We start from the raw sequence: 22,920 nt of genomic DNA, 5'->3' as shown, positions 1-22,920 counted from the left end.
ATTGTTGTCGAACCAAGACTTCCAACTTCTTTGTTGTTTTCCCGTAAGACATTCCTTTTCAGATTTGGTTATTCTTTATTTTTATTCAATCATTTAATTAAATGATGGGTTAAAAACTGAGATTAGAAGAATATACTTCATTGGTTGGAATAGATTATATGACATTACATGAAACATTAATGACACAGAAGCCTGGTATGAGTGGGTTGAGAGAAGGAAAAATACTTTATGCTGCAAGGTAGTGAGTAGGAAGGTGCTTTTAGCGTTGTGGCAACTACTTCACAAAGCCTTGGATGGCTTGCTTAATAATTTAAGAGATGCAAGAGGTAAGCGATGCCATGAAAAATATGAGGATTAGAAAAGCTTGTGATCCAGATGGTATCGCCATAGAGGTTTGTAAGCATCTTGGGAGGTTGGAGTAGGATGACTTACCAAACTATTTAATTCTATATTTAGAAGTGGTATGATGACTGGTGAGTGGACAAGAGTACCATGGTTTCAATTTATAAAACCAAAGGCGACACTCAAAGTTGTGTGAACTGTCATGGTGGTAAACTTATGAGTCATACAATGAAACCAGTGTGTTGCGAAAAGCTCTAAAAAGCGCTCAAGGTCTATTGGAGCTTTAAGCGCAAAGTGCAGTTGAAGTGTGGGTTTTAGTGAAGGAAGTGCAATGAAGATATATATACATATATATATATATATAATTCAAGAAAAAGTAATAAATTCATTCATAATGTTTTCCTCAGATTCATCAATTGCAGTTGTTTCCCTTTTTTTTAGGAAGAGATGCTTAAAGTTAAAGTAACTATTGCAGTTACTTGCACACTCAGTTTTAGAAAATGCATATATGTACACTCATGGAGTGCTGAGTACACTTCTGTTTATGATCCAGGCTAAAGGGTTTGTAGCCCATTCCTTTTTTGACGGTTTGTCAGCAACTGAGTTCTTTTTTCACACAATGGGAGGAAGAGAAGGCCTTGTTGATACTGCGGTATGGATCTCCTCTTTCGAATTATTTGTTGGTGGTATTATTTTACATAATATATGTTTACGTGAATTCTTCATTTATTTGCCTTGACTTACTTCTATCTAACGGGTATGATATGAGTGTGGGATACTTTGGGTAGTTTCTTTGAGATACACCAAAAATTGACAAAAAGACTGCACATACCCGTATCGGATATTTAACACACCCGTATCAAATATGAGAGTGCATGTAACATTGGATTCCCTATATTGTTGCTGATGTCTCCTTTGAAGTATAAGGCTAAAGTTTTGTCAGTGTTGGATGTTCATCCATTTTGATTGCTACAGGTTAAAACTGCTGACACCGGATACATGTCTCGTCGGCTTATGAAAGCTTTAGAGGACCTTGCTGTTTATTATGACAACACTGTACGAAATGCTAGCACATGTATAATTCAGTTCATGTATGGTGATGATGGCATGGATCCTTCACAGATGGAAGAGAAAAAAGGACGTCCTCTGAACTTTAGCAGATTATTTATGAAAGTTAAGGTATGAACTTCAATTGAATGAAGAACTTACCAAAAAAAAATTCAATTTTCAATTGTCTTATGGTGAAGGTTAGAAAATTTTGATAATAATGAATATTTACAGGCAACATGTCCTCCTGGAGATGAGAAGAGTTTGTCTTACTCAGAAATCTGCGAGATAGTAAATGAAAGGCTCTCTTGTCATGATATGAGTCCCGAAGGGGGATGCTCGGAGGCATTCCGTGCTTCGCTGTCAGATTTTTTGATTAAAAATTTAGCAGAAACCTTGAAAAAATTATGGGAAGCCCTATTATTGGGTGAAGAGCAGTATGCAGGGGATGACCGTGAATATCTTGAACACATTGCGTTAAACATATCTGGTATTACTAAGAAGCAACTGCAGGTAAATAGCTTCACAATTTCCTTGTTGCCTGTTCAGAGGATTGTTGGTTAATTGCTTGCTCCAACTATAAGTGGTTTATTGACAGAACTGCATACAACAATTAAGTTGCTACCTGATGTTTTTTCCTTCATTTTTTATTGGTTATCCTTTAAGATAAGAAGTTTCGTTATAATATGTCGTCATTGAGGATGATGCAAATTAGTTATTCAGAAGTGACTTATTATTCTGATAGGAGTTCAATGACATGTTTTCCATTACTGCTAGACGTAAATTCTTATTGGTACTATAGTACTCGATAGATGTTTTCCGATTGACAAAAATAAAAATATAAATGAATAGCAAGGACAAGCAAGATTTAAATCTTTGTTGCTCCTTAGTGGAAACTTCATATAGTTTGATCTTAACATTAAGTGGCATGGTTTGGTTTGCCAAGTGGTGGTGAATTTTTATTTGCAGCACACTCTAATAATACAAAATAGAACATATAGATTCAAAATCTTTTTCAAAAGTATTATATGCTAATGAGTGATGAAAAATGTAGTATGTGCAATGGAATATAATAGTTCTTCTACACATTTAAAATATAGTTGTAAAGGAGATACAATTTTGACTATTGAGAAGAATTACATAGCACCAAATGAGACATAGAAAGTAGTTTATTTTCAATAAGTTCAGCAAACTAATTGGTCAGAAGTATGTAACAAGCTATCTTGCTTAATCGTGAATACTGAAATTCAAGATTAACTGGTTCAATCCCTGGGAGTAATTGCTTGATGGTATGTATTTGCTTAACCAATTAGATTTTATTTGTTCTCTATTTCAGAAAATGCTCCTCTTTCGAGTGAATTTATGTTTTACTTTCAGATTAGTAAAGATAAGTTTTTTTTTTTTTTTTTTAACTGGGGTGTCCGGGCCAGCTTGGGCGCACCTCGACTAATTCCACGGGATACCTGCCACCTAAGAATTAAGTTCTGCAATGAAAAAAAAACCAAAATTTAAATTTAATTGGTAATTGAATATGTGAATTGCGCCCAAGGATGTGACCTAGTTGTCAATGAAGTGGGTTGAGAATCATGAGGTTTCAGGTTCAAATTTTAGCAGAGGCAAAAATACTAGGTGATTTTATTCCCGTCTGTCAAGCTCTAGTGGACAGAGTTATGTACTTGAGTTGGTGGAAGGTAGCAAGCACCCCATGGAATATGAATATGAATTCTCAAATTTGAAAGTTATATACAACAAGCTGTTTACTTGAAGTGTGTCAAATATTTAGGGAAGTCCAAAAATAGAAAGTGTCATGTAAATTTGAGCAAAGGGATCATTTCCTAGACTTTGATACGTCACATTTGCTTCAAACTATCTTACATTGTACCTGTTCCGTCAGTATTTCTAAAATCCTAGCTCCCTCCATGTAATAACACAAGAATGTTTTCCTATATTAATTGTTATTCTAACGGAAGTTATTTAAATTGGAAACACAGAGGAATTCTATGTTATCCCCTGTAGTGTGACTACATAAAGCTATAAAAAAGGGCAGCCCGGTGCACTAAGCTCCCGCTATGCGCGGGGTCCGGGGAAGGGCCGGACCACACGGGTCTATTGTACGCAGCCTTACCTTGCATTTCTGCAAGAGGCTGTTTCCACGGCTCGAACCCGTGACCTCCTGGTCACATGGCAGCAACTTTACCAGTTACGCCAAGGCTCCCCTTCTGACTACATAAAGCTATAGTATGTAAAATTGACATGAAATCTGTGTCCGGTACAAGAATTACTAGCAGTACTTCATTGAGGAAATAATTTCAACGGGAACTTAGGAAAAAAGGGCAAAACGAAACTAAGGGATAATCTTTTCTACTTATATTGAAAGAACAAGATAATCTTAAATTATCTCCAGACCATAAAGTTACTAATAGCATTGTGCATATGTGTGGGTTTTTAATTTCCTTGCTTGTTTGTAGGTGTTCCTCAACACTTGCATCTCTCGATATCACCTGAAAAGACTAGAATCTGGAACTGCAATTGGTGCAATTGGAGCTCAGAGTATTGGGGAACCTGGGACACAGATGACACTGAAAACCTTTCACTTTGCTGGAGTTGCAAGCATGAGTATCCTTGTTTATTTGGAGCTTAAATTTGCATCATCAAAATGGTTTTTGGCTAGGCTAACTGAGTTTTTATCATATATCCTGTTTCTTTAACTCTTTGGTAGATGTTACACTTGGAGTTCCTCGAATAAAAGAAATCATAAATGCAGCAAAAAAGATCACTACTCCTATAATTACTGCAAAACTACTGTCTGCTGCTAATTTAACTGCAGCAAGAATGATTAAAGCCCGTATTGAAAAAACTCTTTTGGGTCAGGTAAGTTGCTTGTGTTTACGATAAATTTGCAAAGCTCTTATAATGGCGTTGAACTAAGTTCATTGTGAACGGAACATTTATTTCCTATGCAGGTGGCTAAGAGTGTAAAGATTGTGATGGCATCTCGATTAGCATCAATTATTATTTCACTTGATATGGAGACAATTCAGGTGTCACAACTGTGTATTGATGCTTATACTGTCAAGCGATCGATTTTGCAGACCTCAAAAATAAAATTGAAGGAACATGTAAGATAAGTTGTGTTTCTGTATCTGCTGCTTATCAATCAAAATGACTTCTTGTTGAGTGAAATTCCTATTTGCTGCAGCAAGTAAAAGTTTTGAATCCCAGGAAGCTGGAAGTTTTTCCTCAGGCTGGTAAAGATAAACTGCACTTTGAACTGCACCGGCTGAAAAATATGCTGCCTGCTGTTGTTGTGAAGGTATGACAATCATCAAGATTTAAATTAAATTATATTTGTGGGTTTTCAGATGAGAATGGACTAATCTGTTTTATCTGAACTAGTCTGTCGACTTATATTTGTAAACCTTCTTGGGATATCAGGGTATTACTACGGTTCAAAGGGCCGTGGTGAACAAAGAACAACAAAAAGATCGTAAAAGTGATGTCAAAGGAGAAACATATGAGTTACTTGTTGAAGGGTAAGTTTTATGCATAGCTTCTTCCACTTGCTACATCATTAGCTTGTGCTTAGTTTGGTGTAGCAAGCCTGTAATTTTCTACAATATTCTTGTAACTAAATGCATTCACTATCTCATAACTTATTTCTCTTTTATGGGAGAGATTCCAATAATTATCTAAGAGGGCTAATTAGGTTATCGAAAACGTTAGACTAATCCAGAGAATTTAACACCCCACTTCTCAAACAGTTGCTTAAAAGTGGAGTAGAATGGAACTTGGGAAAATCTAAGTCCTTGTAACTTCCTTTTCGGACAAATCCTTTACGAGCACGATGGCGTTTATGTTCGGATGTGGGTTCATATTCTCATTGGCGGCCCAAGACCATGTATGGTCTAGGTCTGTCCATGAGTTCAAGTTTAAGCACAACCTACTTGGGCGAGGGTAGAGTCACAGATCGAAAATGGCCCCCCTACCAATTTGATTATCTTCAATTATTTATAGCTGTATTTCTCAACAGAATAATCATTTATAACTGCAACATTAGATATTCGTCTAATCTTGTATGTATCAAAATAAATTGTTATTCAATAGCAAACATAATCTATTTATCTAGTCAATGGCTACAAACGCACATTAAGTCCAGTAAAGGTGTTTTGTTTCTTATTTTTAAATTTTGTGACCTACAAATGCATCCTATGTGTGCTTTTACAGCTTTTAGACATAAGCTCTATATCATAATAATACATCAAACTAATTGAAATATTAAAATGCAATTATGATGTAGAATATATGAAAAGAGGACCCCAGAGGCTGTATTTTATGTCTATGCTTGCAGCATAAGGCTGTCGGCTGGTACATGAAAATTACTTGGTATCTACCAAGATTCTAGAGGCTCTGATTCCATATTGAAGGGTATCACCTATCTCATCTAAAAGTTTAAGTTGTTAGGAAGAGGGAGAAGTGTAAAATATTTATTTTATCTATTTAGGTTGTAACTTTGCAACATTAAAATAAGGAACAACTTTGAAATTATCTTTTCAATCGGAAAACAAGGTATTTATGAACTACTATTTGAGAAACGCAACAATTAATGCAACAATATTAAACACAAGAACATGAGTTGGAGCTTTTATGACCGGCTTGTTGCAGGTAGATCATTTAAAAAATATTAGAAGGATTTTAAAAACATGCAGACAATCTGTATTTTATTGTCTCATTGAGAGGTTAATTGGAAGACTAGCGACTCATCTAATCAAAATGATATTGTCAAACTAATGTTGTCTGATATAGTTTCAAGGATTCTGTGAAGAAATGTACAAGAGAAATACAGTAGGACTGTAATTTGTTTTATTTTTTTTTTTAATTTTTTTTACCTCAAAGAAAATTACAGTCTTACTCTACTGTGTTGGTTCAGTTTTCAGCAACTTGGGCTTTTGGATTTCTTCTCTGGGATTTCATGCTCCAATGAGTTGCTATAAAATAGAACTTCTACATGATACCTGCTCTTTCCATTCTGCAGTACGGGTCTCCTAGCCGTAATGGGCATTGAAGGAGTTGATGGACGTCATACAAAGAGCAATCATATAATGGAGGTGCAGCAAACTCTGGGCATTGAAGCAGCAAGGGTCTCTATAATTGATGAGATTAATTATACCATGTCAAGTCATGGAATGACAATAGACTTGCGGCATATGATGCTTCTTGCAGATCTGATGACATATAAGGTTAGTTGTATTGTAATTTTTTCCTCATCCAAAAACATGCTAAATGCCTTTAATATCCGGGTATCGAGTTTAATTGACATTCTTTGTCACTATCGTAGGGTGAAGTCCTGGGAATAACCAGACACGGCGTTCAGAAAATGAAAGATAGCGTACTGATGTTAGCTTCATTTGAGAAGACAACCGATCACTTGTTTAATGCATCTGTAAATGGAAGGGATGATAAGATAGAAGGAGTAAGCGAATGTATCATCATGGGCATACCAATGCAGATAGGCACTGGGATGTTTAAACTTCGGCAATGGTATTTGTTTGACTTTTGGAATGAATTTTTTTTCTTGAACCTTAATAATATTCTCTCTGTGCGCCGTAATTATTTGAATAAGCTAACACATTGAAAGCTACAAAGGGAGAAAACAGATTAGTCTATGAAATTGCTAGATCAGGTCATGCAGGTGTGGTGGAACTCTTAACATCCAATGAAACCCAGACTTCTGCCTAGCGATAATGTCAGAATAATTTGGTTACTTTGATCCCACAAATAATCATATTTTATGCTTTCATTCGTGCCCTTTTTTTCTCGTCGAGTCTTTAAAGTTCGATGTTCATCTTGCCTTCCTAGATAACTAATCCCTTATTTCCTGGTGTTTTGTCTTCTCCTTTCTTTGTGCCAGTGTTGAGCAGGTCGAGCTGAATTATCAATCAGAACCTATGATATCCTAGGAGTTCTAAATGTATTTTCTGATTCTGCAAATTTATACTTGAGGCACTGCTGGATTCTGGTGTAAGGATAATAGCAGAGGTAAAGAATTTAATATGAGGAGAATAAGCACTCGTTTGTGGCATGAGCTGCTTGTTTTCTGCCCCCATTGCATAGTGTGCATCAAAATTTCTTCTTTTAGTTCCCAATCTGGTTACTTTTCGTCAAAATTTTAGTTCCCACCTTTCTTGATTAACCATCTTACCTGTATTGTCTTTGGGACCGATTTTACAGGTAGGCAACTTGCAAATATTTCTTCGTGTGGCGTGATTTGCAGATCCTAGCATTGACCATGCGAGACATCAGGCGAATATAAAAGAAGTCATTGAAGGAGACAGTCTTACCAACACCTGAAAGATTGGTTTCACCAACTTATAATGTTGGAAGTCACTTTGGCCACTGTTTTGTCATGTTTACGGGTTACATTATTTGTTTTCATCAAGGTGAAACGTATCGTCGAGCTTTCTGCCTCCAGCTTGTGTAACATATCATTATGTTGCTCCATAGTTTCTGATGCAGATTTTGTTGGTAGTTTTTATGATTCATTCATTTGCAAAAAGTCAATAGGGCATATTGATACCTCATATTGGCCATTCTCCATCTGGGAATTGCAGAATATTTAACTATCCAACCATTTGTTAAAGAGGAACTAGTATATAATATATATGCATAAAATAATATTTAAAGATTGATGTGAAACTTCTTACATGGTGACATGCTTTTGGCATAAAGTTATAATTTCCTAGTCTACCTTTTATCTATAATCAAATTTCCTAGTTTACGTATGTTATCTGTGGGATTTTTGGGTTTTTGCTGTTTTTTAAAGGTATATAGTATCAAAATATTCACATATCATAAGAGGTAAGTAAAAATTAAACAGAATAAATATATTGATTTAGCTCTTCATCCTAACAAAGTATTCCCATAAAGCAATTTTATAGAAATCAAGATGAGAAATATGGTGATCGTTTTAGGAGTGTAACGGGATATGAAGATAAAAGGTAACCTATGATACATGAAATTATACTTTTAATCCTGAGTACATTTTCTAACCTTAAATTTAGGACTCCGTCTGTCCCAATGTCATTTGGGATAGACTGAAACAGAAAGTGTGTTACATAAATTGAGACAGAGCAACACTTCACTCATGTTTGAAGAGCACGATGACTAACGTGTTGTTGCACTAGTCGGTTCTATCTCTTTTAAGTTCTTCCGATGAGAAGTAAATCGTGGAGCTACTGTAGCTTTACTTAATTATTTGGTACACTCCACTATAATTGTAAATATAGTTCTTCTTCCCTTTTTTAACAATTGTTGAAATTGTATTCTAAATGAGTTTACTTGTTATCCTAAAATTTTGAGGATCAAGTTATTAATTATTACATGTTATTTAAACAAATATTTTATATTTACTTATCAATCAACTTATAACTTAAAATGGATTGAGACAATAATTTGTATTTGAGTTAAATTAAATTTTAAAAAATTGCCTTATTAAATTATTTTTGGTGTTACCGGTATATGAGCATCTAAGTCATTTTAACAAATAAGGTGCTCATTAGCATCATTTTGTCAAACACATCAACCGTTTATTTTCAGCTTCAAACACTCGTGCTTAAAAACTACTTAAATTCAGGTAATCCAAATGTGTTCGTCTGGACATCAAAACATGCTTTCTTAAAGAGTTGTTTTGAGGAGGATGGATCCTTTAATAGTGAAGAAAATAGAAGAGAATTTTGGTGGATTCGAGACCAACAGGTTATATTGTTCCATTTTCGAGAGAAAATGCTACAAATTTGCAAAGTGAATGTCAATAAGTATATTTACAATACTAGAATCAATATTGGGCCGATTTTTGGTGGTTGTGTATTCAAGTTACTGCCATCTTTATACAACTAGATAGATTTGATTACGAGTACATTATTTTCTGCTACTCTGACCCTCTTTAGATAAATCATCAGACAAGCTGAAAATACAAATTTACAGCAGAAAAAACTCCACAATTGTTTGAAAGAATCACGGCATTTCATATATACATTGGTGTACAGGAGCACGTAACAAACCAAGATTGATATTATACAGTGTTCAAATCACTCTGTATAATCACAGAGAGCTAATTGTAACTCAGAATCAACCGTATATTGCTTTACAAATGATCTTTTCCACCAAACTTCAAAAGCTCTTTGGATATTAGGACAGTCATCACCTTTGTTAAGAAATCGATCGAACCAGTTAAGCAGAATAGTTTGTTGTTGAGCTAATGGCAGTGTCAGAATAGTCTGGCCTAGTCCTTCCTCAACCAGGTTCTTATCTATTGATCTACCAGCCCTTTTCATCCACCCAAAATCATCATATAGACTTTCTAGCCACGTCGATAACAGACAATATCTAACATCTTTTGGTACTAACAAATTTCCCCTGCCAATTGCAACACAAAGTTGTGCAGTGATCTTACTGATCTCATGGCGATACATGGTGGGAATTTTGGAGTGGAGAACCGAGAGTTCTTTTTGTTCTGCCCAAAGTTTCACAAACTCATCCCCCATTTTCCTGTCAATTAGTATATCAACTAGCCACTGCAGATTGTCTGCTTCACGAGCAATATCACCCATTAGTACCCCTCGGTCCTGCCTGTTATCGTCTACAGATGTAGCTTCGGACAAGCAAAGTATTAGAGAAGTGAGGCATTTGTGACAAAGATGATACAAAGTATCCCGGGAGATATCAAGGTTACTTTCATGACTCTTATTATTGCAACTGTTTTCTCTTAGCAAACGAGATATCACTTTTTTCATCTCTCTGCGGGCTTTATCATCCTTGGCCTGTAAAACACCGGTAAGTAGTCGCTGAAGAATGTCATCGGATCTTGAAGATGTTGATGGTTCAGCGACAAGTCTCTGAAGTATATTATCAGCTGCTGAATCAGGAAGCTGAAGTTGACTGAGATGAGATACTACTTTTTCCTCTTCTTGTTGGGACCAAGGAACAGCCTCCAGATACTCCAAACAAGCCAATACTCCATCATCAAACATAATTGCTGAAGCTACCTGTGATAAAACATGACAAAAGAATATATTAATACAGAAAATAAGATCATTAAAAGAAACTTTAAGTCGCAAGTTCATGGGTGTAGTTAAAACATTGCCGCACAGGAAGAATGGAGCTTGGTAACTGTTTTCTACTCATTCTGCTAGCTGCCAAGATATCTATTCACACATTTGCAATAGTTTCTTTTACAATGTTTGGCTCTGTATTCTGATTTTTCATTTACTGAAGGAGCACCCAAAACAAAGAAGAGAAGAAGATGATTTCCATAAGATTTCCTCTCCAACAGACTTAAACTTTTACCATGTAAAGAAATGAACCTTGGGTCTAATTCAATCCAAAAAGCTAATTCAGGAGAGGAAGATTGTCAAAGATCTTATAAGAAGACCACAATCCATTCCCTCAATTAATGTGGGACTACACTCCCTCACACGCCTCGGATTGGACAACACGATCGTGGTAATATAACACGGGGTCCCAACATTGCCAACACAATAACAAGAATCAATCGATCTGAATCTACACCATGTGAAAAATGGACCTTGCACCTAACTCAAGCTCAAAAGTTAGCTCACGAGGGGAGGATAGTCCAAGAGCTAGCTTATATGGTCTTGTTTACTTGTTCTAGTCATGAGAATTTGGTAGCGAGATTCTTTTCTTCTGTTTTCTTGTTGACTTTTTCAATGGGGAAAGAAAAATGAACTTTCATGAAAAACTTGCTAAGACAGAGTTATATTTGAAGACCTGTTTCCAAATGCCGTATTTTGTTTATTTTTTTTCCAACATGTCATTTTATAGCTTGGCATTGGTCTCTTACATAAATGATACTCCTAATTTATTGTATTCAACTCAAGTTCCTATGGAGATCATCTTTCCTCCTAATATCTTACTCATCAATCTAGACATTAATAAGATCTTGCAACTCATCAAACAAACTTAAAAATATGAATATACATCTGTAGAGTACAAATGTGTCTTCACTGGGTATGTTGTTTGTTGTTGTTGTAGAGTATAAATGTGTCTTAACAAGCTCTTTCATTGGCAGGTCATAGCTTGTCATAGGACAACTTGCAACTTACAAGGGGCCCTTAGCTTCACAGACTAATTATAAAGCGATTATAATTCTGGATTGTTATGCAGTAATAATAACATGGATTGACATAAGCTGACTTCCAATAGATACATTATTATGCAACAATATTGATACCAAAGTCAATAATTAGTAACAAATACTGACTATACCTTAAATTAGTACATAGATTTTCTTTATAAAAATTTTAAGTACTTGTTCTGCGGAACAGTGTTTTAAAAGGCGGGGGCGTAAGGCGAGGCGTTTTACGTCTGCCTCAGCGAGGCGTAAGCCCCGAGGCACGGGGCGTAAGCCTCATGGGACTTTAATTTTTAGTATTTCATAAAAGGATATAATTATAATAAATACTTTTAAATAGGTAAAATAGCGTAAAAATTTGAAGAAAACTATAAATATATGCTCCATCCCCACAAAAAACCTAATCAGAACAATCTATTACACGCTACTTACAAGCACAAGTGACTGCTCGTTACCTTTTTGAGATAGTAGAAGACAAGATAAATAATTGAAAAAGAACATATATTGGGCATTCTAGCAATAAAAAAAGGTCGTGACTTTTAAATTTAATGTTTCGGTTCCTTTTTTAAATATTTGAGTCATTACTAGTTGACTTTTGAGAATTTAGGCATTATATGAAGGACTTATTTAACAAATTTTGTTTTAATTTGAAGAAGTTTTTTGGGCTTACGCCCCAACAACAAAAACTCTCCCCAAACGCCCAGATGTACGCCCCGAATTGCTGGGCGTATGCCTTTTGAGACTTTCGCCTCAAACCATCGCCCCGGGGCATTTTTGATACGCCCCGCCCCGGGGCTCGCCTTTTAAAACACTGCTGCGGAATTATATACAGTATATCAAATGTTTGTACTTGTAAGTAGAGTATGCTGTATTTGTGATGTTGAGTTTTATACTGGAAAACAAACATCATTTAATAGTAGAGAATTCCATCCCTAGATTAAACTTTCATTATACAGCAAACGAAACAAGCCCAAAGTGTTCTAAATAGAGTAAAAATTGATGATGTTAACACAAAAAGAACTACTCCCTCCATCCCAATGTAAGTGTCTTAGTTTGACCGGACACAAAGTTTAAGGAATAAAAAGAGACTTTTGAAACTAAAATGTTTAAGGAAAGTAAGACACTTAAATTGAGACTGTTGAAGTAAAAGATATACCTTAAGCAATCCGAGGACCTTGGTAACATGCTCACCAATCAATCTCTTCTTCAAATCATCACAATACATAAGCACTAACGTCTCCACATAAACCTCTACGTCATCACAATCAAGAATCTCAACCGAATGTGACCCATTTCTCTTAAGCTTCTCAGCAAAAAACCTACTCCTTTCAACAAGCACGTGCCCGTGAACATCCATCGAAACCTTAAACCCATCACGCGCTGCTATCGTCAGCCTGACGTCACCCACTGCTGGAAATGGTGCATCAGCCAAAACCTATTGGGATCGAAAAAATCAGGGCGTCATGAGGAAACAAACAATTGCAAACCTTTGAAAGATAAATCAGAAACAACAAAAGAGACTATTCTAAAATATGCATAATAAATTTAATATGGTTTGCCAATTGGCCTACACATATGAGAATACTAGTAAAAAAACATACTCCCTCCGTTTCAAAATGTTTATCTTTCTTTCCTTTTAGTCCTTTTAAAAAAGAACGTCTCTTTCCTTTTTTGACAACTCTTTAATTCTAACTTTCCACATAAGATGTTTAAGACCACAAGTATTAAAAGATATTTTGATACATTATACACATCTTTAATTTAAGACCACAAAATTCAAAAGTCTTCTTTAATTTCTTAAACTTCATGCCATGTCAAAACCAAACAAATGTTTTGAAATGGAAGGAAGTAAAATAATTGAGAGAGAATCTCCCCCTAAATAAGACTCTTTAAACGACTACATTGTAAATGTTATTGTGTTGTGATTGTGGGAAGCAGGTTTTAAACTATTCCTCCAAAACAAGGAATACCCAAATATGAAGAAAATTACTCCCTCCGACTCAGATTATCTGTCGTGATTACTAAAAGATTTGTCACTTTAAAAATTTAAGGTACAATTAATTATTTTTTCTTCACTTTACACTTTATAGAATTTTGTCATAATGACGCATAAATAAAGTAAACATTTAATAAAAAGCGATAACAACTTACATAAATAAGAGTAAAGTTAGTCAAACAACCATCATATTTAATATTTTTCTAGGGGCGTGTAAAAAACAAAATTTGAGACGAAGGGAGTATATTTTTCTTTAAAATAAAAGTATAAAACAGTTACGGTCAAACTTTGACTTTACTCCGAGAGAAAAGTAAAACTCAAAGAAAATCAGGACAAAACCTTAAAAACTCTGTCGCGAGCTCTGTGACGCGATTCAAGCGAGTGTTTGGACTCGCGGGTCTGTTCCTCAGACATAATTTCAAAAAGGGTCGGGTTTGGATTAATGGCTCGGGTCGGAATTTGGGTAGGTGAAGTTGGGTTGGAGACACGTGGCGGCGAAGGAGAAGGAGAAGGAGAGTTATATGGGTTGGAAATAAAGCCTTGTTTGATCATAGTTGAAACTAATTGGTTCTTGGATTTGTTATTAGGAGAAGAAGCCATTAAAGAAGCTAAAATTTGAGGTGCCCTTTCTTTAATATTATGGTATATTGTATGTTGTTAGAGCATACAAGAAAATTTGAGCAATGGGGGGAGGTTTTGGGAAAGGAAAAACAGAGGAGAGTGGGTGTTGGATCTGAAGTTGGTGAGTGACAGAGTGTATAATGGGAAATCTAGTGGAAAAGTAGTTAATTATTTTTTGGGATTGAATAAAAAAACTATATTAACTGCTTCTCAAAAAGTGGGGAATTTTTTTAATCATGCTGAAAGGATTAAAGGAGCCTGATTAGGAGAAATTTCAATAATGTACAATTCAAAGATATAAAATTACATCCATGTAGCAGTATTTTTAATTTATATTTGCATACCCAATTTTTCGCGCTTTTACACTGATATACAATAATACAAACTTATATAAGAGGTGTTTATAGACACTTCTACACTGTGTAAAATTATATAATAATGTATAAGAGGTGTCGACCCTTAAACCGTTTACCGGCTACCCCGCAGCCGCCCCACCTCCCACAATCGCCTACCCTTATGCCTCACCACCGTATTACCAAATCTACCCTCACCCAGACCCTTACACAAAGACAACGCAACACCGACCGCTAACTGGGATCTCCGTTTTACTGCACGGAATCCCAACAAGAAGATTACCAACGGCTAACTAAAAATGAGTCTCAGCGGAGCAGACCGACAGCGATAGTGGGTAAAAAGAAATATTGACTTAATCGGATAATTATTTTACCCCGATTAACATAGAGTATAAGAATCCTCACTATTAAAGGACTGAGATGGTTCGTGCATGTGAAGATTAGTTGCACAGATATCCTAGTAAGTAGGTGGGAAAGGTTTCATATCATCATTATTTTCTACAACCGTATTTTCTTTTCGTACTGATTTTGATATGTTTTACTTGAGTCGAAGGACTACCAAGAATAACTTCTTTACCTTCATAAAGTAGGCTAAGATTGCGTACATACCACTCTCTATAGACGCCACTTATGAAATTACACTGAATATGCTGTTATTGTCGTAATTGATGTGAAAAATGCAACACTTTGTAGGATTGAATATCTGGAACATGAAAATATTACATGATGAATGTTCAATATTATAGTAAATTAAAAATGCCATTGACTCACATATCTAATAAAAATCCCAAAAAATAACTCATGAGATAAGAATTTTTCAAAACCATTTGAAAAATCTAATATTTAATCTCATAATCGATGTGAGAACTCAACAACCTTTCATTGTAAACTATGTTTGTACAATTAAATCTTTTGAAAAAATAATTCACGTTAATTTTTTTTATATTAAGTAAAAGGTGGAAATATTTTGTGAAAAAATATTTACTAAAAATTGATAATAATGTTAGTAAATCAAATAATTTTGTGATGAGATTTTTGAGTGCGAAAGATTGATATCAGTAGCTTTTTATAATCACTCGATATTTAAAATTGGCTCAACTAATACCAATTCACACCCTGTAGAACTTATTAAAGAAGAAATCCTTGCTATCAGAAAATTTTCCATTCTCAAGACTTCAATCCGAAAAATCTAATTAAGAGTGAACGAATTCTACCACACTTTTTGGTTATATTAATATTAGTTTATATAAGTGTTGGTTGGAATTTCAAATAATTATGAAGGACAATGATTTTCTAAAAATGAGGGAAGTCTTTCTCTCTCATTTGAAAGAAAGTTTTCCTCATAAACTATTTTCCGCAGTCACGCACCTAGAAATGATATTTATTTTGAGAAATAAACATTTTCCATCATAACTAACACATAGACAATGAATATATGACGTGTGTCTGTTACATATATTATCAATTAGCATATATTTTTTATATAAATTTATTACTTAATTATAAAAAATAATTTAGTGTAAATACAAAGTGTGAATATTTTTTTTTTTTTAGTTCATCACTTCTCTTTTACACGAAGTCAGAACATTTATGTTGGTTTGTACATTGCAGTAAAGTACTTTGCACCGAGCAAGTCTTATGTGGAAACTGGAAAGGATTTAAGGTTAAATTGTGATTTTCTTCTTCTTTTCTTTTCTTTAAGTTTTTTTCCTTCTTAAGATGAGGTGAGTGAGTGAAAAGTAATGGAAAGAAAAAGTAAGAGAATATAAACTTTGTCAGAATTGAAGTGACATATGTGAAGTTGCAATAATTGCAATTGCAAGTGCTTCCTTCTCATATTTCATAGATTTTGGTTCTCACTTTTCTTGGCCAAAGGATGTGGTGAAAAATATTTCAGGTGATAATGAAATATATTAGTATCTTTTTGGTGATTTTTCATCCGATGTCTGATATTCGTATTGGAGTCCGATTAAATTTGAATTCATACTATGAATACCCACATTGGGAAATAAAACGCTCTCTAACAAAGGCAATTTTATAGGACCCCAACCCAATACCTCTAATAAAGGATGAATGAAAGATACTTACAGCCACTCCACTACGACCATTATTGGTAATGTAGGTATTGTTATAATAATGCTAGAGAATGTTGTGTAGGTATTATTTACTTAAGGTTATTTTCATTTTTCAATATTTTTTAAACTGGATCAAATTACAGAAGTGCTTAATGTAATTAACTAAAAGAAAAGTACAATGAATATGTGCACAGTGAGTCATACTACACGAGATACTTTTCTCAAGGGAATTTGCTGTATTATTCGAAGTCGTTAATTCTTTGCTCCTCCAATTCTTATTTTATAGGTGTCCCCTACCCTCTTTATTGTTTTCTTTAAGTAGAATATGGTTTTAAATCAAATTGGTAAAAGTAAAAATAAAAGTAGCTAAGAAAAGATTGGAAATAAGTGCATTTAGGACACATGATTATTACCTTGGCAGTATCATGTTCCCCTTCTGCGAGGATTCTAAATTTCTAATATTGGAGTAAATGTATTTGCCGTCAAATTCAAGATATTGTGACGTCTAACTATCAAATAGTAAATTTGGTGAAGATATTTAAATCTGTCAATTTCATAATTATATCACTCAGAAGGCCAAGATTTTCTTCACAGTAATACTATTATTATTTTCTCGCAGTAAAAAGGTAACCGAGGCTTATATTAGAGAAGACTCGTTTATGGATACCTATTTGTATATAATGTTGAAAAAGCATTATAATATTGAATGAATACAGCAACAAGATATCCAGTGAAATCTCACAAAGTAATGTCTGGAAGGGTATATTGTGCGCAGACCTTACCCCTCCCTACCTTGGGAGGTAAAGAGGTTGTTTCCGGTAGATCTTCAACGCAAGGACAAGCAACTCAAAGAAGTGTAAAAAAGTCATGGCCAAAAAAGCATGATACAACTGTTTGAAAAAGGAGCTATAACTACCATGAATTAATACGACAATCAAAGTATAAAAAACAACAGATAGTAAAGGTTCGTTACCTCATTAGGATTAGTAAGGTAAGGCCTAGCCCCCCTTACTTGTACTCTTCTCTTTGAGGTTTATTTTTATTTATTAATAAAAAATAGCCCTAGGCACCCACCTAGTAGATTCGCTTAAAAAAACAACAGATAGTAGCAGATATAATATTGAATGAATAAATAGAAAATTGGAAATATTTAATAATTAATAAGTTGTGTCAGGGTGAGTCGTTGCGTTGAAAGAGATTTCGGTCTGATTAGGATGTAAATCGAATTGACCGAGCATTCAATGAGGTTCCACAACACTCCAAATACGTAGACTACGGGCTAGAAGTTTGGAATTTGCAAAAAATAATTGCACAAACATAATTGAGAAAAAGAAAAAATGAGAAAATGAGAGTTTTTTAGTTAGTGTTTGGTAACTCAAAAAGATAGTTGCTTTTATAGGCCAAATTGTTGGAGCTATTACAGAGAGGAACTTATGGGGATGAGTGGTTACATAATTTAAAGTAAAATTTACTTGGCATAGGTTCCATTATTACCTATTTATGGAACATAACTAAACTTTTCAATAATTATATTTAGTAGCTAAAATATATCATATTTACTTCACATAGCTACCATGTTTTTACCACTCATCTGATAACTTCCCACTCCCCTAAATTTAAGCAAAAAAAAAACGTGTCTCTCTCCTTCATCCTAAATAGACGCCATTATTCACCATATCCATTACTTTCATCCAATTTCAAATCAGCTTTTTCAATTATTCAACTTCCTTTTTTATCTCTAATTAACTACTCATTGATTTCTCTCACGTTTCAAATCTAATTCCCAAAATAAAGTAAGATTCTATACAGATTTTTATTTTTTACCTTGTATTTAACCTATATTTTGGGTGTTTTTTTTTTCGTTTGAATCGGGAATGCAAGTCTAAGTAAGTAACTATCAGTGTTTGTTCTTGGTTGTTTTTTCTTAGATTCAATTGGAATGACTAAAAAAGCTGCTACTCCGATGAGAAATACATATAGAACCCGAATGTGCGATTCCTAATTTTTCTTTGGGAATTTCTCAACATGAAACTTCCATTGCAGTTTATGCCGAGAATCGTTCAAAAAGAATTAACGATCCTAGGCGTTATAAGGAATATGTTGATTCGAAGAGTAAACAACAAGAAAAATTGAAAAATGTTTCTCAAACGGAGAAACAAAAGAAGAGAAAGGCTGGTGACAATGTTGTTAATGTTAAGGGCAAGAAAATTGCTAAAGCCAAACTATTTTTGTTATGATTGTGTTTATATATACTAGCAGTGCTATATTTGTTTTGGATTGATATTTTAATATTAGTTTTTCATATATGTTGTGGCTGTATTTTAATTGTATTTTGATTATTATGTTCATCGTTACTTATTCTCGGTTTCGTTTACTATATTTCGCATATTTACCATATATTTTCTCTATATTTAATCGAAACTTTTAACTTTTAAAGCAAAGATTATATATGTGTATATATGTATCCGTTTTGCTCTGATGCCTTTAAATTCATTTGAACCATGTTTTTATTGTTTTAGGTTGAGGGAGTTGGGTTGCCAATTAATGATCCGGTTTCTGTTGTTGATGTGGATAAAGAAACCGGAGTTAAAAGTGATGCACAAACAGATGGAGTGCCCATAACACCAATCCATTTAAATTTTGATGTAAGTACTGAAATGTGGCTTTTAAGTACTGAAATGTCATTTTGATAAGCAATAATTGACAAACACCAGTCGTTTTTTTCTTGTTTTTTATTTCGGGAATCTCAAAGAATCGGCGATATGGAGAATGCTAATGCCGAATTTACCGCATCGAGGAAATGGTAGCGGACTTGCTAATCAACTCGCCCTTTAGCATGTGTTATTCCTCTCGGTCCTCCTCCAAAGTACCACGCGATGATCAAACCGATTTGTCAAGTTTAAGGACTCTCGAACGTGGACAATAACCCTAAGAACCATGTCTCAAAGGATGATTCCCGATTCTCGATACCAATCCAACTTGGAGTACAACCAACAACCGACAAAGTTCAACTAATGAAACCGAACAACAAGTTGGAGTACAACCGATAGTTGGCCACAGCTCAAGTGATGAAACCGGACAACAAGTTCCCGTACAACCAAATGCGGGCCAAAGCTCAAGCGGTGAGATCGGCTTTTCAAACTCGAAAAACAGATCATTGTCCATCCAGTGTCCGCCCCGAGAAAGGAAACCAAGCAAATATAACTCCGTCCCCTTATTGTCCCAATTTTAGCTCGCCGGGTTCTTCTCGCCAAAAATATCGAGTCCTTGCATTTATCGAAAAACACCCATTTGTTGACCACCCTATAAATGCCCCGTTAGATACTTCGTTTCTTCAAGAATATCAAAAGTGGCTTGAGAACGATCTATTGAAATCGCATGACAAAAGGTACTTATTGTCACAACTTGTTTTTTTATTTTGCCGTAATTCAATTATCAATAAACTTAACGTATGTTCTTTCCATTGTTGATATACGGAAGCCAAATGAAAATCATTACGTAAAGAACAAGGAAGGACTCGATCTTGCGGATGCCGAACTTCGGTTTCATTTAGGCGTTACAACCGTAGCCGACAAAAAGCTCGGTTCTACTTGTTATCTATGGATGGGCAACTTTGGACTCGATGAGGTTTTGATATCTTTCTCGCTTGTTATCTAATTTTTTTATGTTTTATAATAGAATTACAATGTGATGTATCTAGAGTATATTTTTTACAATATTTGACATATATTGTAAAAAATATATTTCAGGCATATTTACCATATATTTTCTCTATATTTAACCGAAACTTTTAATTTTTAAAGCAAGATTATATATGTGTATATGTGTATCTCGTTTTGGCGATGCCTTTAAATTCATTTGAACCATGTTTTTATAGTTTTAAGTTGAGGGAGTAGGTTGAGGTACTTATTGTCACAACTTGTATTTATAGAATATTGTCATCATTACACTTGCACTATATTTAATATACAGACATTAATTTACTAGTTCAAAGACAAGATCGTCTGTGTATATAGAATTGTATTTTTACTATATATAAGAGTATATTGCACTATATTTACTATATATACAAGAATATTTGTTTTGAACATAGTGTTGATTATAGTCACCGAATTGATGTTTTTACAAAAGATATTGATGTTATTTTCTACTACCTACGCAAGAAGGGGAAGTATCACAATAACAAAGAACTATAGATTCACCTATTTTTCACACTTTAGTTGCTGAAATTTACAAATCTTGGGAAAACCCTGATTCATCCACATGTGTCGCCAGTAAGGAAGATGAACTGTGTGAGTACATTAACGGGCACAGTTGTTGGCTAATGTACCATGGTATACTGTTGACAACGTACTAATTCCCCGTCAACATAAAAGAGGAAAATCACTGGATTTTGGTTGTGATATCATTCACTGACAGGTCTTCTCTCATCCAATGAAAAGATCATTCATTTTTCTACAAATTTTATATGTTTGTTTTTTTTCTTATTTTTTCTTTTTACAAACAGGTCCATCTACGTATACAACTCATACCGAGCCACGAGGGCATGATGCTTTCGTTAGAGTCGGAGTGAAAATGTTGGCTACTCTAGTGACACACGGTCTACAAATGATCGATTTCTATGAGAAGAAGGCGGATATAGATTTTGCCACACATCCTTCTTACGTAAATAGAGAACAAACCGACAACTTTGACATTGTGAATGTAGACAATCTCCCGCAACAAGCTCCATCTAGCATGTAAGAATCTCTTCCAATAAAAACACAATAAATACATCTTTTTTTTCGTGGTTTTTTGATAAGTAAATTTTTTGATCATTTTTGTTCCGTGATCGTGGTGTGTATGTGGCCGCCTTCGCCGAATACTTGAGCTCAAGTGCGCTATCCCAACCGAATTCGATGCAAAGTTACTCCGTATGAGATACGGCGCCCTTTTATGCGACTATGCATGGGATAAGTCAAACAACAATGCGTCAAGTGATAACGAGCGCCTCCAAGACCAATTAGACCGGCAGCTGATTATGATGCGCTTGATAAAGAGGATCTTGATTAGGCCACCAATTCATTTGTGTTTTTTCATTTTCATGTTGAACAATAGCATAGTTGGTTGCGACTTTTGTTGCCGTTTTTTCATTTTGGACATATTGTTTCATGTGCGAATCTTTTTTAGGATGATTAATATTGAACACCACCTTATGGTTTTTATATTGTTGTTTCTTTCAAGTATGTTATCTTTTCAATGCATAAATTCCATTTTTCATTATCTCGTGAAATGTATTAATTTAACAAAGTAGTATATATAACCATTTAAATACAACATATATATACAAAATATAGCTCGATATATTCCATAAGATCATTTTTAAAATTACGCTTTGTTACAAAATTTAAAATTTCAACTAAATACACTTCAAATATATGTAAAATATATATCAAATATAGTTAAAATATAGCCAAAATATATACGAAACAAATATAATAAGTATTATCTACCAGATCATACAAAATACAACTAAAATATAGCCAAAATATATACGAAATACAACTATTAAATCATAAATCCAAAACAAAAGGTCTAATAAGTTAACATAGAGTAGACTTTCCAAATACCATTTAACCACCAATATAGCATTACATTGAAAAACATCGGATGTTCAACGATGTGAAATACAATCATACTAGAACGATATGAATTCAAGATGAATTCATTTTTTATTTTTAACCGAAATTTAAAGTAGAATTGTCTTAACAAATAAAATCAAAATGGACTTATTTATTCTTCTTATTGAGCGGCGGATTATCACACGACGCCTATTATGACCAAGACGTCCACATTTACCGCACGAATTTCTCGCGTTTACCAATCATCAACTCCCGTAATGGCTTGTCCCTCTTCTTTTTTGGCCTCCCAGGGGTCTCTTATAGATCGGTGGCATAACAACTTCATCTAATATACTTTTAGGAACATTCCACTCGGTCTCATCGGGAAGAGGATCAACTCGGCACATCATATGTGTTCACAACTGTTTCCGGCTTGAATAAATCGAACAATATACATCGGCGATAAATAAATTTTTATTCTTCAATACCGCCCATGCATGAGAACACGGTATCTCGTCTAGTTGGAACATCCCGTAATGTACCGCAAGTTTTCTTCTTCAAATCTATTATGAAACGCCTCGGTCCATCATTCACCGTGTACACATATTCAACGACGCTTCAACCCGAGAACCATTTAACAAATAAACAAGCATTACTCGAGCAGCTTTACCATATTAGGAATATATATAAATATACATTACATATAGTAAAAATGTAGATTAAATTTTTGTGTTGCAAA

At 34.4% G+C, this 22,920-nt stretch overlaps 2 protein-coding genes across 2 annotated transcripts in view; one reads left to right on the top strand and one right to left on the bottom strand.

Annotated features, from left to right (window-relative positions):
• The window catches only part of LOC132065676 (DNA-directed RNA polymerase III subunit 1), a 35,554-nt gene extending 27,472 nt beyond the window's left edge, over positions 1–8,082 (top strand). Inside the window, exons 17-28 of the mRNA XM_059459177.1 lie at positions 896–994; positions 1,318–1,521; positions 1,624–1,902; positions 3,858–4,005; positions 4,109–4,260; positions 4,353–4,508; positions 4,589–4,702; positions 4,825–4,922; positions 6,422–6,626; positions 6,725–6,927; positions 7,298–7,425; positions 7,618–8,082. Coding sequence (XP_059315160.1) covers positions 896–994; positions 1,318–1,521; positions 1,624–1,902; positions 3,858–4,005; positions 4,109–4,260; positions 4,353–4,508; positions 4,589–4,702; positions 4,825–4,922; positions 6,422–6,626; positions 6,725–6,927; positions 7,298–7,346 — 1,707 coding nt within the window. The 3' untranslated portion in view covers positions 7,347–7,425; positions 7,618–8,082. The remainder of the gene's footprint in view (positions 1–895; positions 995–1,317; positions 1,522–1,623; positions 1,903–3,857; positions 4,006–4,108; positions 4,261–4,352; positions 4,509–4,588; positions 4,703–4,824; positions 4,923–6,421; positions 6,627–6,724; positions 6,928–7,297; positions 7,426–7,617) is intronic.
• A 1,265-nt stretch (positions 8,083–9,347) lies between these two features.
• On the bottom strand, positions 9,348–14,298 carry LOC132065675 (BTB/POZ domain-containing protein At5g60050). The gene is made up of 3 exons (XM_059459176.1): positions 13,872–14,298; positions 12,693–12,971; positions 9,348–10,430 (listed from the first exon to the last, which is right to left on the bottom strand). Exons 1-3 carry the CDS (start codon positions 14,130–14,132, stop codon positions 9,474–9,476), a joined length of 1,497 nt encoding a protein of 498 aa, XP_059315159.1. The 5' UTR covers positions 14,133–14,298; the 3' UTR covers positions 9,348–9,473.
• Positions 14,299–22,920: the final 8,622 nt, after the last annotated feature.

Source organism: Lycium ferocissimum, chromosome 7 (genome assembly GCF_029784015.1).
Source record: "Lycium ferocissimum isolate CSIRO_LF1 chromosome 7, AGI_CSIRO_Lferr_CH_V1, whole genome shotgun sequence".
NCBI classification, from domain to species: Eukaryota; Viridiplantae; Streptophyta; class Magnoliopsida; order Solanales; family Solanaceae; genus Lycium; species Lycium ferocissimum.
Note: the sequence above shows the minus strand (reverse complement) of the source record. Positions and strands in the feature narration are given on the sequence as shown.

Excerpts from the sequence above, each read along its gene's own strand:
- LOC132065675 (XM_059459176.1), bottom strand. The coding sequence starts at position 14,132 with ATGGCTTCTTCTCCTAATAACAAATCCAAGAACCAATTAGTTTCAACT. Across the intron at positions 12,972-13,871 it reads CTCGCGACAGAGTTTTTAAG|GTTTTGGCTGATGCACCATT; the intron begins GTTTTGTCCTGA and ends CGATCCCAATAG. Across the intron at positions 10,431-12,692 it reads AGGTCCTCGGATTGCTTAAG|GTAGCTTCAGCAATTATGTT; the intron begins GTATATCTTTTA and ends GTTTTATCACAG.